Below are 16,168 nucleotides of genomic sequence, written 5' to 3'. Positions count from 1 at the left end.
GTTACACCCATATACTTTGAAAACCTAAAAAAAAAAAAAAAACTGACCTCATGTGCTCAAATGAAAAGAATTTGTGTAGAGTTTCCTTAGTTAAAAAACATATTGGGAACTTCCCTGTCCTTGAAACACGCAATGTATTTTGAAAACCAAGATAACACTCTTGACTTCATGTACTTGCACAGGAGAATCTGTAGTGTCATCTCAAAGAATGCATTGGTAACTTTACTGTCTTTGTAATACCTGGAAATCCGTTCCGACTTAATACGTTTGAATGAGAGAATGTATTGTTTTTTTCAAAGAATGTATGGGATAATTTCAAGTCCTTGTTAACATGATGTACTTTGAAAACCTGGAAAACTCTGTTGAATTCATTGTTTCAGTTGAAGAAAACTTGTAGTGTTTTCTCATTCAAAGGATACATTACTTTCACATTTTTGTTATAATATACTCTGAAAATCAGGATAACTCTCTTGATTTTATGTATTTCAATGGGAAAATCTGTGCAGTGTTTCCTAAAAGAATGTGTTGTGAACTTTCCAGTCCTTGTAACACATGATGTATTTTGAAAACCTGGAAAACTATTATGACTGAATGTTCCTCAGTGGGACAAACTCCATAATGTCTTTTCATTCACAGAATTTGATGTGGATGGTATGTCCTTGCCGCACACATTATACAATGAAAACTAGGATAACACTCTTGACTTCATGTACTTGAATGGGAGAATATGTGCAGTGTTTCTCTGTCAAAGAATGTATGAGGGACATTTATGAGTGGTGCCACTCATCTCCACTTGATTCCTGGAACCATGAATCTTGGCTATGGGAGAAAGAGCACCACATATTGGATGCTGGTTTAGAGCATATACAGCCTCCTGGAGAACATTGCCCAACCCTGGAAAGTGTTGTCACCTAGCTGGCACATTCATTGTATCTTTATAAGGCCATGCCATGGTTCTATCGAGCCAGCTGCTTCAGGATGATGGGGGACATGGTAAGACCAGTGAATTCCATGAGCATGGGCCCACTACCATACTTCATTTGCTGTCAAGTGAGTCACTTATCTGAGGCAATGCTGTGTGGGATGCCATGACAGTAGATAAGGCATTCTGTGAGTACATGGATGGTACTTTTGGCAGAAACACTGGATGCCAGGAAGGCAAATGCTTATCCAGAATGTCTATCCCTATAAGAATGAAACGCTACCCTTTCCATGATGCAAGCTATCCAATGTAGTCAACTTGCCACCAGGAATGGTGCCATATTGGGGACTCACTGTTGGTCTCTGCTGCTGGCAGGCTGGGCACTCAGCAGTGGCTGTAGCCAAACTGGCCTTGGTGAGTGAAAGTCCATGCTGCTGAGCCCATGCATAAGCTCCATCCCTGCTACCATGGCCTCTTTGTTCATGAGCTCACTGGGCAAAACGACAGGAGTGACAAAGGAAAGAAAATGACTGGTTTCAACAGAACACATCATCCTACTCATTGGATTGTTAAAATCCTCTTCTGCAGAGGTCACCCTTTATTGAGCAGTCACATGGGACACAAATATCTTCACTTCTTTGGCCCATTCAGAGGTATCCACATACCTCTCCTCATACCTCCTTGTGACCAATTTTCCAGTCATGTTCCTTCCAAGTCCCTGACCATCCAGCCACACGATTGAGCGTAGTCCATGGATCGGTATACAATCACACATCTGGCCTTTTCTCCTTCCAAGAAAAATGAACAAGTAGGTGCACTGCTCAAAGTTCTGCCCACTGGGAAGACTTTCCTTCACCACTGTCATTCACGGAGGTATTAGAAAGAGGCTGAAGTTCTGCCATTGTCCCCTAACTAGTGGTGTCTACATACCATGCAGAACCACGTGTAAAGGCACAGTGACTTTTCCTCAGTTAGTTGATCATAAGGAACTCCTCATGAGGCCATAGATGCACACTAGGACAGGGCACTTATGTGACAAAAGTGGAGACCATGTACATTTGGGCCACTTCCTCATGGAATTTACTTGTGCCTTCAGGTCCTGCTCTATCTTGCATATACCACTTACATTTAATGATGGAGTGATGCTGTGCACGTCTGAATTCACAACTCTGTGAGTCAGACAACACCCAGTTCATAACAGGTAGCTCAGCCCATATAGTGACTTTGTGGCCCATGGTTAAACACGGTGTCTCTACTAAAGCCCTGTAAAAAGCCAAAAGCTGTTTCTCAAAGGGAGAGTAGTTATCTGCAGAGGGTGGCAGGACTTTACTCCAAAATTCTAAGGGTTTTCACTGTGTTTCAACAATAGGGACTTGCCAAAGACTCCAAACAGCATCTTTGACACTTCAAACACCACTGAATCAGCCAGATCATATGGCCAAAGTGGCAGAGAAGCTTCCAAGGCTGCAGAGCCTTCTGTTGTTTGGGGCCCCATTCAAAGCTAGGAGCTTTTGGGTCACCTGATAAATAGGCTGGAGTAGTACACCCAAACGAGTGATATGTTGCTTCCAAAATCCAAAAAGGCCCACCAGGTGTTGTGCCTTTTTAGTTGTAGGAAGAGACAGATGTAACAATTTATCTTTCACTTTAGAAGGATTATCTCAAAATGCCCCACATCAAGGGACCGCTAGAAATTTCACTGAAGTGGAAGGCACCTGTATTTTTGTGGGATTAATTTCTCACCCTCTAGGAGCCCTGGTAGTGCAATGGTGAAGAACTCAGCTGCTAACCAAAAGGTCGACAGTTCGAATCCACCAGCTGGTCTTGGAAACCCTATGGGACAGTTCTACTTTGACCTATAGGGTCACCATGAGTTGGAATTGGCTCAACAGCAACAGGTTTGATTTTTATTTTTGGTAGCATACAAATGTTTTACCAGGAAGTCCAGAGTCATTAAAACTTCTTCCTTACTAGGTCCAATCAGCATAATATCATCAATGCAATGCACCAGCACGACATCCTGTGGAAGGGAAAGGCAATCAAGGTCTCAGGACTAAATTATGACTCAGAGCTGACGAGCTGACGTAGCCCCAAGGAAGGCACCTGAAGGTGTATTTCTTGCCTTTTCACCTGAAGGTAAACTGCTTCTGATGGTCTTTTGAAATGGGTATTGGAGAAAAGGGCATTAGCCAGATAAATGGCTGCATACCAGGTACCAGGAGATCTATTAACGTACTCAAGCAATGAAACTACATCTGGAACAGCAGCTGCGATTGGAGTCACTGTCTGGTTAAATTTTCGATAATCCACTGTCATTCTCCACATCTGTTTTTTGCACAGGCCAGACAGGCAAGGTGAATGGGGATGTGGTGGGAATCACCATCCCTGCATCCTTCAGATCCTTGATGGTGGCACTAAACTCTGGAATTCCTCCAAGGATGCCGTATTGCTCTGGTTTACTATTTTCCTAGGTAGGAGCCATTCTAATGGCTTCCACTTGCGTTTCCTACCGTAATAGCCCCTATTCCATTTGTCAGGGATCCAATGTGGGGGTTCTGCCAGTTGCTGAGTATGTCTATTCCAATTATGCATTCTGAAACTGGGAAAATCACTATAGGATGGGTTCAAGGACCCACTGGACCAGTAGTACAGATGTGGGCTAAGACTCCATTGATAACCTGACCTCCATATGCCCCCACTCTGACTGGTGGGACACAGTGACATTTCGGGTCTCCTGGACTTAATGTCAGTTCAGAGACAGTATCCAGTAATCCCTGAAAAGTCTCATTTCCTTTTCCCCAATGAACACTCACTCTTAGAAAGGGCCATAGATCCCTTTGGGCAAAGCCAGGAAAAAGATTAACAGTACAAGTTTTTGGCGGTGTACAGAAGTCCTTCCTCAAGGTGACCTGGCCTCCCCTTCAATCCAGGGTTGTGGGTCTTTAAACTTGCTCAAGTCTGGGAATTTATTGAGGGACCATGACTCTCTGTTCTGGTGATTCAAGTTAGGCTGCTGTTCACTTGACCTAGAATTCACCCGCTTATACAGATCAAGTAAATGTTTAGTAGATTTTCTATCTCTTTCACTCCTAGGAACACCATAACTAAGTAGTCAATGCCGTAAGTTCATACAAGTCAGACTATTACAATTACTGCTTTGACTCCACTGTCTGTTACAGTAAACAGGCTGTCTTAGTCATCCAGTGTTGCTATAACATAAATACCACAAGTGGACGGCTTTAACAAAGGAAGGTTTATTCTCTCACACAGTCCACTAGGCTAGGAGTCCAAATTCAGGGCGCTGGCTCCAGGTGAGGGCTTTCTCTGTCAGCTCTGGAGGATGTTCCTTGTCATCAGCCTTCCCTTGGTCTGGGAGCATCTCAGCACAGGAACCTCAGGTTCAAAGGACACATTCTGCTCCCGGCACTGCTTTCTTGGTGGCATGAGGTCCCCAGGTCACTCTGCTCACCTCTTTCTTTTGTATCTCAAAAGAGATTGGCTTAAGACACTAATCTTTTAGACCTCATCAGTATAACAGCCATTAATCCATCTTATTACATCACAGTGATAGGATTTACAACATTTAGGGAAATCACATTAGAAGACAAAATGGTAGACAATCATACAATGGAATCATGACCTAGCCAAGTGGACAGATACTTTTAGGGGACGCAATTCAACCCATGACACATGCCCACCTTATCTTTGTCAATTGGGTGCCACCACTTGGCCCCTACCACCACAGGGTCCAATCAGCCCCACTGTAGTTAGTGTCTTAATCCAGTTAGGGCAGTTCCCACTGTCAAATCTGATTTACATAAAACAGCAATCACAGCAGTCTTCAAGGATGCTGGGGCTCCTTGTTACTCACTGTTGTGGTAAAAGGTGTGTCCTCTGGGAACTTTATGTACAGGTCTGTGGGTCTAACCTGATAAATCCACTCTAGCATGCCAATTTCCCTAAGCCTTTGGATGCCCTCTTCTACAGTACACCAAGGCAGGTCTGGTACTTGATTTAGTGTAGGTCGCTGCATAATCCATGCTTCAGCAACCCAACCAAGTAAACTATTAGATCCTTCCCTAACTTCTCAAGCTGAAACACTGAATAAAAATCTGTGCTTAGTTGGCCTATATCAATCAATTCAGACTGATCCATCTTTATGCTCCTTGCACCATTATCCCACACCGTTCATAGCGATTCCCACACATGTTCCCCAGGTTTCTGTTTGTACATACTAGAAAAGTAGTTCTTTTGGAGTGTAGCATACCTCCTTGGGTCGCACGTTGTACTTCACCCTTTGGAGCTCGCTGGGACTTAAGTCTAGTTATAAGTCTAGAAGCCAAAATCAGTAGTGGGCAAGTGTTTTGAGAGCATTCAACAATGTCCTGTAAAGCACCTGCCTCAGGGGATGCCCCAGGCAATGACTCAGACGAGGGATCTTTAGAAGCAGCTGGGCTAATCTCGTTAGATGGGAATGGAGGGGCTGTTTTACTGGGCAGGGTGGTTTAACAGACAAACATGGAGTACTCTTCAGATGGGACTGACAGGGCTGGTTCTGTTAGCGGGAGTGATTCAATGGAATGCAGGGGCTCAATGTCTCCAGCTTCCTGATTATCTGCCCGTATATCCCTACCCCATGTTTCAGGATTCCATTCCTTTCCAATCAATGCCCTTACTTTAACTTCAGACACTTCTCAAGGTTGACAGTTGAGCTGGGGTTCTAATTCTGACACACTTACAATAAGACTCTGGGTTTGGTCTTCAGCAATATCAGCTCTGTTACTACAAGAAATAAGGCTTTCTTTCAAAGCACAAGTGGAAACTTTGAGGTTGCTTTGGCTTTGACTCTGAAGCCCTGAGCACGTCTCTTTCTTTCACCAGTCTGTCTAGAGAAAGTAGGGCCAAACAACCAGCTTCCTTATATTTCTCATTATGACAAAACTGTAGAAAGGTATCACACATACAATCACCCAGAGCCTTACCTTCCGCCAATACCTGATCTATTGGTGGTGATATTTTGCATATTTGTATTGCCATCTCACACCATGGATTAGCAGTGCCCTCTTTACTGCTGCAAGCAGAGTCATCAACATCTTTAAAAGTAACCAGACTTCAGAACCAATTTAGAAAACTCATCCTAACAATTTTGTTTCCCTAGAACCACTCCTGGTTCCAAAGTCTTAGGTTGGGTTCTCCAGAGAAGAAAAACCAGTAAAGCATATAAACATATATATATTTATATCATGACAGAGGCTTCTCTGGATTCACGTAGCCACAGGGACTGGTGAACCCAAGATTGGTAGGTCAGAAAGCAGAGTTCTTGCTCACAGTCTGTGAAGATGGAAGAATCTCAAGGTTGGCAAGCTAGGGTGCAGGTACGCTGCTAGCTCAGTCCCAAGAACTGGAGGTCAGACGAACAGAAGCCAGCTGCAGGATCCAAAATAGGCAAAAGCCAGAATGTCCACTTATATTTGGGTGCAGGCCACACACCCAAGGAAAATCCCTTTCAACTGATTGGCTACTCACAGCAGATCCCATCACGGGGGTGATCACATATCAAATCTCAACAGGAAAGTGATCGCAACACTATACAACTGCCAAAACACAGAGTGTCATGGCCTAGCCAAGTTCACACACAATCTTAACCATCACAGCATATACAAATATATACATAGATTCATCTCAAAGTGTTAATATCAATTGGTAGTAATCTTAACAGAGCACAGGCGGTATAGGAGGAAGTTGGCCTTCTGAACACACCTTTTCATACAGCTTTTAGTTTTGAACCAGGTGAAAGTTTTACATGTTAAAGGAATAATTCAAGATTAAAGCAAACTTTAAAATTAGATGTAAACAGAAACAAGTGAACATAATAACATATCAAACTGTCACCACCTGTCTGTGTTTGCTGTGCTGTGGTGGCTGGCATGCTGCTGATGCAGGAAGCTATGCCACCAGTATTTCAAATACCAGCAGAGTCACCCATGATGGACAGGTTATCAGAGGAGCTTACAGACTACAGCAGCCTAGGAAGAAAGGCCTGGCAATCTACTTTAGAAAATCAGTCAATGAAAACCTTATGGATCAACAGAACAGTGTCTGATATAGTGCTGAAAGATGAGCCCTCTGGGTTGGACGGCACTACTCAGACATACCAATGATCATGAAGATGGTGCATGACTGGAAAACATTTTGTTCTGTTATGCAGAAGGCCCCGCTGGCACAATGGTTGAGCAATTGGCTACTAACTGAAAGGTTGATAGTTCAAAGCCACTCAGCAGTTCCACAGCAGAAAGTCCTGGCAATCTGCTTCTGTAAAGATTATAGCCAAGAAAACCCTATGGGGCAATTCTACTGTCACATGGGGTCGCTATGAACTGGAATCGACTCCACAGCACACAACATAAATAATGTCACCATGAGCTGAAGCCAACTCAATGGCAGCAAACAATAACAAACTAATCACATAACCATACAGAAAAGAGCTGTGCTCAGTAATTTTGTGTTAATATCCTTAACATAAAGTACAAAAAGAAAGGTGAAAAACACTCAGTACTTTATGGAGTAAGTTTTTAGTTAGTAGTACTATTAGTATTATGATATTGGAACTATTTGAATGTTACTAGGAACCAATGAATCAAGGTTTTTATTAAAACAGATAAGAGATATAAACACAAAATAACAGAAAGTGACAAGATTTACCCATTTAGAACATTTACCCATGAATGTTCCTTGCATCAGCCTAATAAACCTGCCTTGAGCAAATACTTCTGAAAACCATTAGAATTCTTGTCTAAAACTCATCCTCCTGCCCTATTTTTGCTTGCCAACTTCCTCTTAGTAAGTTTTAAGTATCTCACATCAACCAAGCTCATAAAAAACCCCTCGCATCGACTCACTCTTTGGAGTTGAACTCTGACTTATGTTAAGGTCTCTCTCCTAATGCAATAGCCTGAATAAAGTCTAGTTTGCCTATTTAACATTGTCTGCATCATTTCCGTTACATTAAAAAAAAAAAAAAAAACCTTATAATTTTAAATTTGTATTGGGAATACGAGTATGAATTTATGATGTAAGAAATTACATATTTTAGATGCTCACTGAAAGACCAAGACAAAATTGACTCACTGGTAAAAGGTTTTGGTTTATCACTGAGCCCATGTATTTCACAGACCTTGATTTTCAAAAGGAACCTGAAGTTTGTGGAGAAAGGGTTGATTCCAGATCTAGAACAGGAACGTACAAAGTGATCCAGGGATTTCTTTTGCATTCAAACACTAATAGGGTTCTGTCAACAACCTATGTGGCTAGTGCAACTCAGAAACTAATTAACTCTAATATTAATTAATTTATATACAACAATAAATGATTCAATTATTGGGAAAGCATATTGGGAGTAGCCTAGGATTGGGAATCTACTTTTTCAACAGTAAAATTTATGAGATGCACTGCTTCTGGATTCTGGAAGACTGAGTACAAAAGAAGTAAATGTAAAAAAATGTCCCATAAATAAGTGTACACTGATTAGTTGTTAATTTCATTTACAATTTTTGACAATTGACAATAACGATATATTGGGTTAAAAAAAGATTTTTCATTAAAAATTTCACATTACCTTTTTAATTTTCTAACATGGCTACTAAAATATTTTAAATTACACCTTTGACTTGCATTACAGTTGTATTAGACAGAACTGTGTTGTACTCAACATCTACCTTACAAAAAATACAGAAGACAAACTATCAAAATCATGATAAAGCAAATACAGTGAAACCTGGAAGAGACGGAATTTGATGGGATTGCCTTATTTTACCAGGTCTTGCATGTTTTCCACCTTTGATGGGGTACTTACCACTTTTCTCTTGCTTTCTATTAAGAATCCTACTTCATAAACATCCACTGAGTTTTCTTTCTCTGATAGGTTTATGACTTTCACATGTTCCAGCTGTCACAGGTTTGACTGTATCAGAATGCTGAACATTTTAACATTTTACAAGACAAGCAGGAGAATGTTCTGTGTAAGATAAACTAAACAGATCTAAAAATAAAAAGGCAATGTACAAATCTCATTTGGATCCTGGCTTCAAAAAACCCAACAACTATAATAGATATTTTATGGACAACCGGATAAAATTTCATTTGTTGTGTGAGACAATGAAGACCTGGGTTTTCTGGGTAGGAAATTGGCCTTTTTTGTAGGAGATGCATGCTTATATAAAAGGGTGAAGTGAGTGCCTGCAATTAACTATTGGTTGTTTCATCGTAATAACTTATATAATAGGGACAAATTCCTTGCATTTATAAAGCCTTTTTCCACTGTGGGTTTTTATGCAATGAGTGAGGTTTGAGAATTCACAAAAGAATGTCACATGCTTCATATATTCAAAATGTTTCTCTCCAGGGTGGCTTCTTATGTATTCAGTGAGGGATGAAGAAAAACCAAATGCTTTCCCACATTCCTTACATTCATAAAGTCTCTGCTAGTGTGAGGTTATTTATGTTCAGTAAGCAATGGAGACTGACTAAAAGGTTTCCCACTTCCTTACTTAAGGCCTTGCTCCACTGTGAGTTCTTATATGTTCACTGAGGTTTGAGGAGTGACTAAAGGTTTTGCCACATTCCTTACATTCATAAGGCCTCTCACCACTGTGAGTTCTTATATGTGTAGTGAGGTGTGAAGACCGACTAAAGGCTTTCCCACATTCCTTACATTCATAAGGCCTCTCTCCACTGTGAATTCTCATATGTGTAGTGAGGTCTGAGGAGTGGCTAAAGGCTTTCCCACACTCCTTACATTCATAAGGCCGCTCTCCACTGTGAGTTCTCATATGTTCAGTGAGGTGGGAGGATTGACTAAAGGCTTTCCCACATTCCTTACATTCATAAGGCCTCTCTCCACTGTGAGTTCTCATATGTTCAGTGAGGTTTGATGAGTGACTAAAGGCTTTCCCACATTGCTTACACTCATAAGGCCTCTCACCGCTGTGAGTTCTTATATGTGTAGTGAGGTGTGAGGACCGACTAAAGGCTTTCCCACATTCCTTACATTCATAAGGCCTCTCTCCACTGTGAATTCTCATATGTATAGTGAGGTTTGAGGACCAACGAAAGGCTTTTCCACATTCCTTACATTCGTAAAGCCTCTCTCCACTGTGAATTCTTATATGTGCAGTAAGGTCTGAGGATTGACTAAAGGCTTTCCCACATTCCTTACATTCATAAGACCTCACGCCACAGTGAGTTCTCACAGGTCTAGTAAGGTTTGAGGAATGACAAAAGGCCTTGCCACATTTCTTACACTCAAAGGGTTTGTCTCCAGTAAGAGTTCTTACAGGAGTGCTGAGGTAAGAGGGACAATTGCAGGCTTCTCCACATTCACTACACTGAGAGGCACTGCATCCAGAGTGAGATCTGATATGATGCTTAAGTGATGAATGATCCATCAAGGATTTTCCACACTCAAGGCATTCAGAAGGATATGTTTCCACAGAAGTTCTTTTGAGCACAGAAAGATTTGGAATCCGGTTGAAGGTCTGTTCATACTGATTGTCTTCATTACTTTCACAGAGGTTCTCTACCATATGCCTTCTGTTAAAAATGGGCAGCATGCTGTTGGAGACAATTTTTTTTTTTTTTTACTATTTCACCATTACCATACACAGTAAACATGTATTTTTTTGCCCTGAATTGTCTCATGTTTCATAAATTAAATCATTTAGCAGAGATGCTACCACTATTTTCACTGTGTTTCTAAAATACAGGACTTCGTGATAACTGTATTTAAGTGAATATGTTCCAAATACTCACCGAGTCATTTATGAAAATATTATACTATGAAAACACAACATTAGAGCTGGTTTTATATGCATATATAAGATACCTCGATGACATAAAAGGTTTGCACTCGACTAGAATCTAAAGGTTGGTGATCTGAACCCACCCAGTGGAACCACGAGTCGGAACAGATTCAACAGAAATGCATCTGAAATACAAATATACACACATGTATATATGTATGTATGTATACACACTATTCCTCACTTATCAACTATCTTGTTATCTGACAGTTCACATTTCAGACAATAGTAAAAACTCTACTAATCAACTATTCTGCACATTAATGAGGTGGGTCTTCAGGCACTCTCCTCTGTTGCCACAGCCTCTTAGCAGACGCACAAACATCACTGAGCCAGGAGGCAACACTTCTGGGCTCCTGTCTCCTATGTGACCTGACCCTATGACGCAAAATTGCAGTGGAGTAAAAAGGATGAAAGAAAGAGGCATCAAAGGGGGTGTCTGGAAGAAATGTGTGCAAGTTTTAATGACATCTCAAAGTGAACTGAACTGGGCTTGAAGCCTCTGCCTTGGTGGTGCTGGGTGCATGGCCAAGCTCTCAGCACCACTGCAGGAAGCCCTGAACCTGTGACTTGCCAGGACCAGAGGCAGAGAAGACTCCAGGATCACTCCAGAATCACGAACATAGGGCTTGCAAGGGTGGGAGTGGAGCTCTGGAGGTGGCTCCCTAAAGGAAGCTCTGATCCAACACAAGAGGAAGGTGAAGCGCTTAAGCTGTGGGCCCTCCAGTCACAAAGCCTGGCTTTATCCAGCTTTGCATCCTCCAAGCCTCCTTCTCCACTGAGAAACACTCAACATTAACCTTAGCTGTTGTTTCTGTGATTATATTTAATAAACATAGAGAAACGAACAAATGGATAGTCTGAAAAACAGGAAAAGAGAAACCCTCCATTTTCGCGTAACGACTTAGTCTTTGGAACCTAATCATGTTGATAAGTGAGGAGTGGGCGTATACACATATATATGGTGTAGTGGTTAAGCGGTCAGCTATTAACCAAAAGGTTGGCAGTTTGAATCCACCAGCGGCTCCACAGGAAAAAGATGTGGCAGTCTGCTTCCATAAAGATATAGCCTTGGAAAACCTATAGGGCAGCTCTACTCTGTCCTATAGGGTTGCTATGAGTAGGAATAGACTTGATGGCAATAAGTTTATGTATGTGTGTGTGTAAATATATATATAAATACATATATATGTGCGTGTGTGTGTGTATACAGTTGTTGCTGTTGCTGTCAGATGATGTCAAATCGATTCCAGCTCATAGTGACCTCATGACCTCAGAACTGCCCCATAGGGTTTTCTTGGCTGTAAATATTATGGAAGCAGATGACCAGGTATTTCTCCTGCAGAGCCACCGGGTAGGTTTGAATTGCCAATCTTTTGGTTAGCAGTCAAGTGCTTAACCACTGTACTACCTGGGCTCCTTGGGTATATAAATATTTTAATGTCATTATACCTTCTTAAAGACTCTCTCCTGAAGCACTGCTTTCTCTCCCGTAAATGAAACTCACCTCACACGTGTTTTCTGGTTGTTATTCTGATCTTCAATGCCATGAAATTCATGGATTTCTCCTACCACCAAGGACCAGGTGTCATTTTTCATGAATCGTACTATTATATTTTCACTGGACAGCTTTTCTCCATCATTAAGGTTTCGAGAAACTGGCCCAATGATTTAAGGTGAGGTTCACAATATGAAACAAAAAGGAGAGAAATTACTCAGAGAAAAGGTAGCTGTGAACAACAAACGACTTTGACACATTTTGCTGTTTCAGTACTTTGACAATGGTCAAAAAGCCATATACTAGGAAATACTTCCATGAAGATTGAGGGTGATGGTGACATAAACAGCATGTAATTAGAAGAACAAAGTAGAAAGCACATGGAACACTGAAAGAGGAAAAGGGGAAAGTCTTTCTCCATGAACACAGGTATGTTAGGATTGATGAAAGTCAGAAAAGCAAGCTCAGGTACCTGGGAAGCACATACTTCTCAACCCAAAAGAGACTTTTTTCCAACTGAGTTTTTCAAATTTCATTGCCTCCGTGTACCCTGGTCCTTTCAAAGAACTTTTTTCTCCCAGTGTCCCCCTGTCCACCCGCCACACATGCACACACTGGTCCTGGATGACTGCTATCTGCACTCTCCTCAGGTCTTCCTTTTGCTACTCTGGGAGAACAAATGGGTGTAGATGACATGGCGCCCATGGAGAAAGGTATATCATGAGGGAAGACAGGGATAAGCAATGAGCACTTCCCTGACACTGAGCCAATACTTTGCTCTTCAGGGTCTTTGGAAATTGGCAGGTGTGAATTTATTCATAACAAAATAATCATGTCAAACTAGCAGTAAAGACAGTAAAATTCTTTACAAGGACCCAAACCACAAATATTCTCTCTGCGCACCAAAGAAACCCCTGAAGTCAATGCTCACATTTATAACATTTAAAGAGCCTTAGGGCTTTCAACCACAATTGAAACGAGAAGTCATTTTAATACATAGGGCTTTGTATTCATGAGAAAACCGGGGTATGCATGTTCCAGAGAGCAAATGCCCATAATTGTCTTATTTAACCATATATTCCCACTCCTTGGCACGCATACTCGAGTAACATCAATGAGTACGACTAAACTCACTAAAAAATAAATTTAAGAATATGAAGCCATTCATACCCACTGAGGCCAGGTTTCTGAAGGTTTCCATCATCACGTCTCTGTAGAGCTTCCTCTGAGAAAGATCCAGTAATGCCCACTCTTCCTGAGTAAAGTCCACAGCCACATCCTCAACAGCCACTGAGTCCTAAAACATCCCACATACTCTGGTTCAGGAAGGTACCACGTACTCCAGTGTGTGAAAGGAAGGGTGAGGCTGACTGTCCTGGGGAACTGAGATTTCACAGGAATTTGACACAGGGTTCTGTGTTCTACTAAGGCCTACTCTGGGGTTTAGCCATCAGCCTCATCTCCTCACTGTCTGCATCCACTTCCTCACGGATTGCATCCTGTCTTATAGACTTAACCATACTTCTAACATAATGAACTTATCTTTCCACAGTCTGACTGTGACCAATTCCAGTCTCATTCCTCTCTCTATTTATGGTCTAGAACAGTCAGTACACATAGCATCAATAGGAGAAATTCTCTACAGTAAAAGCCCTATTTCCACATTGAGATCATCTCTTCCTTGTGACGAAAAATTAAAATATTTTTTAAAATTTCATCTCCTTGCACAGGACCCACCAGAATATTTAACAAAACATGAAGCAGAGGGTGAAAGCAGGATGTGATATTAACAACTGGCAAACACCACAGGATTGGCAGTTTTTCCTTTTGCCCCTCACCAGCCATGGGAGGCCCAGTGGTCTGCATAAAGTGACAACCCAAGGCCCTGAGCTTCTTGTATTTTCTTAAGGACCTCCAACTGGTTAAGAGCTGACAGCATCACCTGCTGGAAAGAGAATTATTATTTTGGAGAATTACGAATTTTTCATGTCTGTCACCTACTTTTCAATAATGCTACAGTTGCACTGTCAGGCAAGAGTATTGAAAAGGTAAATGCAGGTTAGCTGAGAATCAGGAAACAAGAATCCAGACATCATTATAATCTTCAAACTCTGAGACCTAAAGCTACCATACAGCAATTATTAGTGACTGCTCCCCTCAAAAACACACACCCAGACAACCACACAAACACGTGCTAATGTTACGACAAAGAGGTCAATCTCCAGAGTCAGAAGAGCATGCCCTTGTGTCTGCTGACTGTGAACAAGTGGTTAAGATTGACATATTCTAGTAAATTCATTGAACTGCAGGGGGTGTAGCTGCTAAATTGCTCAAGCATCTTAGGAAAGAGACGCACACACCAGCCCCGTGGACGCGCCACTCCAAAATGTCCTCCCATTTGTAGCCTTTGGAAGTCATACAAGCACAAGCACCTGAGCCCTGACCACTGGCATCGTCTGGGCTGTAGGACGGCCCTCTGTGATACAGCATCAGTCCTTTGGCCCCCACAGTAATGAGGACACAAAAGCTGCTACATTGCACTTCTGATGCTAAAACTTTACTGAACAGCCAGGCAGCTGTAGAACAGATGGGCTACCGGGTGAAGTGAGCTGTAAAGGTTATTCCTAAGCAATCCTGGTACGATATTGTCACAGCAAACGATGATCCAGTGCCACATTCAAACGTCTTCACTGCAATGCAGCAGGTTACATACTTAAAAATCCTAACTTCCATTCTGAAATGTATTCGTCATAAAATGTTGCATTTATTGAGTGAGTACAATATATGAAGGTATTTGCAAACAGCTGTCCCCAGACTAGCTCATTTATTCCTCATGTCTCTCATGAGCACATATTGCTTCAAATGGGTTATAGTTGAGGAATGTTACAATCACATGCTCAATATTGCCCAAATGGTATGTTGCTGAGGCAGGATCGGAATGCATTTCAATGTGCCTAAGAGACTAACTTTTTGACAAGTACATTTCTGGTTAAGAGAGACTAGGAAGAAGGAACTGACAGTCTCCTACTGAAAAAACTGACCAGGGGGCAAGGAGGAAGTAAAATTATCTCTCTTTGCAGATGACATGATCTTATACACAGAAAACCCTAAGGAATCCTCCAGAAAACTACTGAAACTAATAGAAGACTTTGGCAGAGTCTCAGGTTATAAGATAAACATACAAAAATCACTTGATTCCTCTACATCAACAAAAAGAACATCGAAGAGGAAACAACCAAATCAATTCCATTCACAGTAGCCCCCAAGAAGATAAAATACTTAGGAATAAATCTTACCAAGGATGTAAAAGACCTATACAAAGAAAACTACAAAGCTCTACTACAAGAAATTAAAAAGCACATACTTAAGTGGAAAAACATACCTTGCTCATGGATAGGAAGACTTAACATACTAAAAATGTCTATTCTACCAAAAGCCATCTATACATACGATGCACTTCCAATCCAAATTCCAATGTCATTTTTTAAGGTGATGGAGAAACAAATCACCAACTTCATATGGAAGGGAAAGAAGCCTCGGATAAGCAAAGCATTACTGAAAAAGAAGAAAGTGGGAGGCCTCACTCTACCTGATTTCAGAACCTATTATACACCCACAGTAGTCAAAACAGCCTGGTATTGGTACAACAACAGGCACACAGACCAGTGGAACAGAATTGAGAACCCAGATATAAATCCATCCACATATAAGCAGCTGATATTTGACAAAGGACCAGTGTCAGTTAATTGAGGAAAAGATAGTCTTTTTAACAAATGGTGCTGGCATAACTGGATATCCATTTGTAAAAAAATGAAACAGGACCCATACCTCACACCATGCACAAAAACTAACTCCAAGTGGATCAAAGACCTAAACATAAAGACTAAAACG

At 41.4% G+C, this 16,168-nt stretch overlaps 1 protein-coding gene across 17 annotated transcripts in view; it reads right to left on the bottom strand.

Moving 5' to 3' along the window:
* Positions 1–633: 633 nt before the first annotated feature.
* LOC126082770 (zinc finger protein 699-like) overlaps positions 634–16,168 on the bottom strand; it is a 199,083-nt gene continuing 183,548 nt past the window's right edge. For 14 of the 17 annotated variants that reach the window (XM_049895718.1, XM_049895720.1, XM_049895717.1 and 11 more), the window contains 3 exons: positions 13,448–13,574; positions 12,287–12,437; positions 634–10,531 (listed from right to left, as the gene is read on the bottom strand). In XM_049895718.1, the coding sequence (XP_049751675.1) occupies positions 9,469–10,531; positions 12,287–12,437; positions 13,448–13,574 (1,341 nt within the window). In that variant the 3' untranslated portion in view covers positions 634–9,468. The remainder of the gene's footprint in view (positions 10,532–12,286; positions 12,438–13,447; positions 13,575–16,168) is intronic. The other 3 variants (XM_049895724.1, XM_049895725.1, XM_049895707.1) reach the window with 2 other exon arrangements.

Source organism: Elephas maximus, chromosome 9, assembly GCF_024166365.1.
Source record: "Elephas maximus indicus isolate mEleMax1 chromosome 9, mEleMax1 primary haplotype, whole genome shotgun sequence".
Lineage (NCBI taxonomy): Eukaryota > Metazoa > Chordata > Mammalia > Proboscidea > Elephantidae > Elephas > Elephas maximus.
The sequence above is the reverse complement of the archived record's forward strand: the minus strand, read 5'-3'. Positions and strand labels throughout refer to the sequence as shown.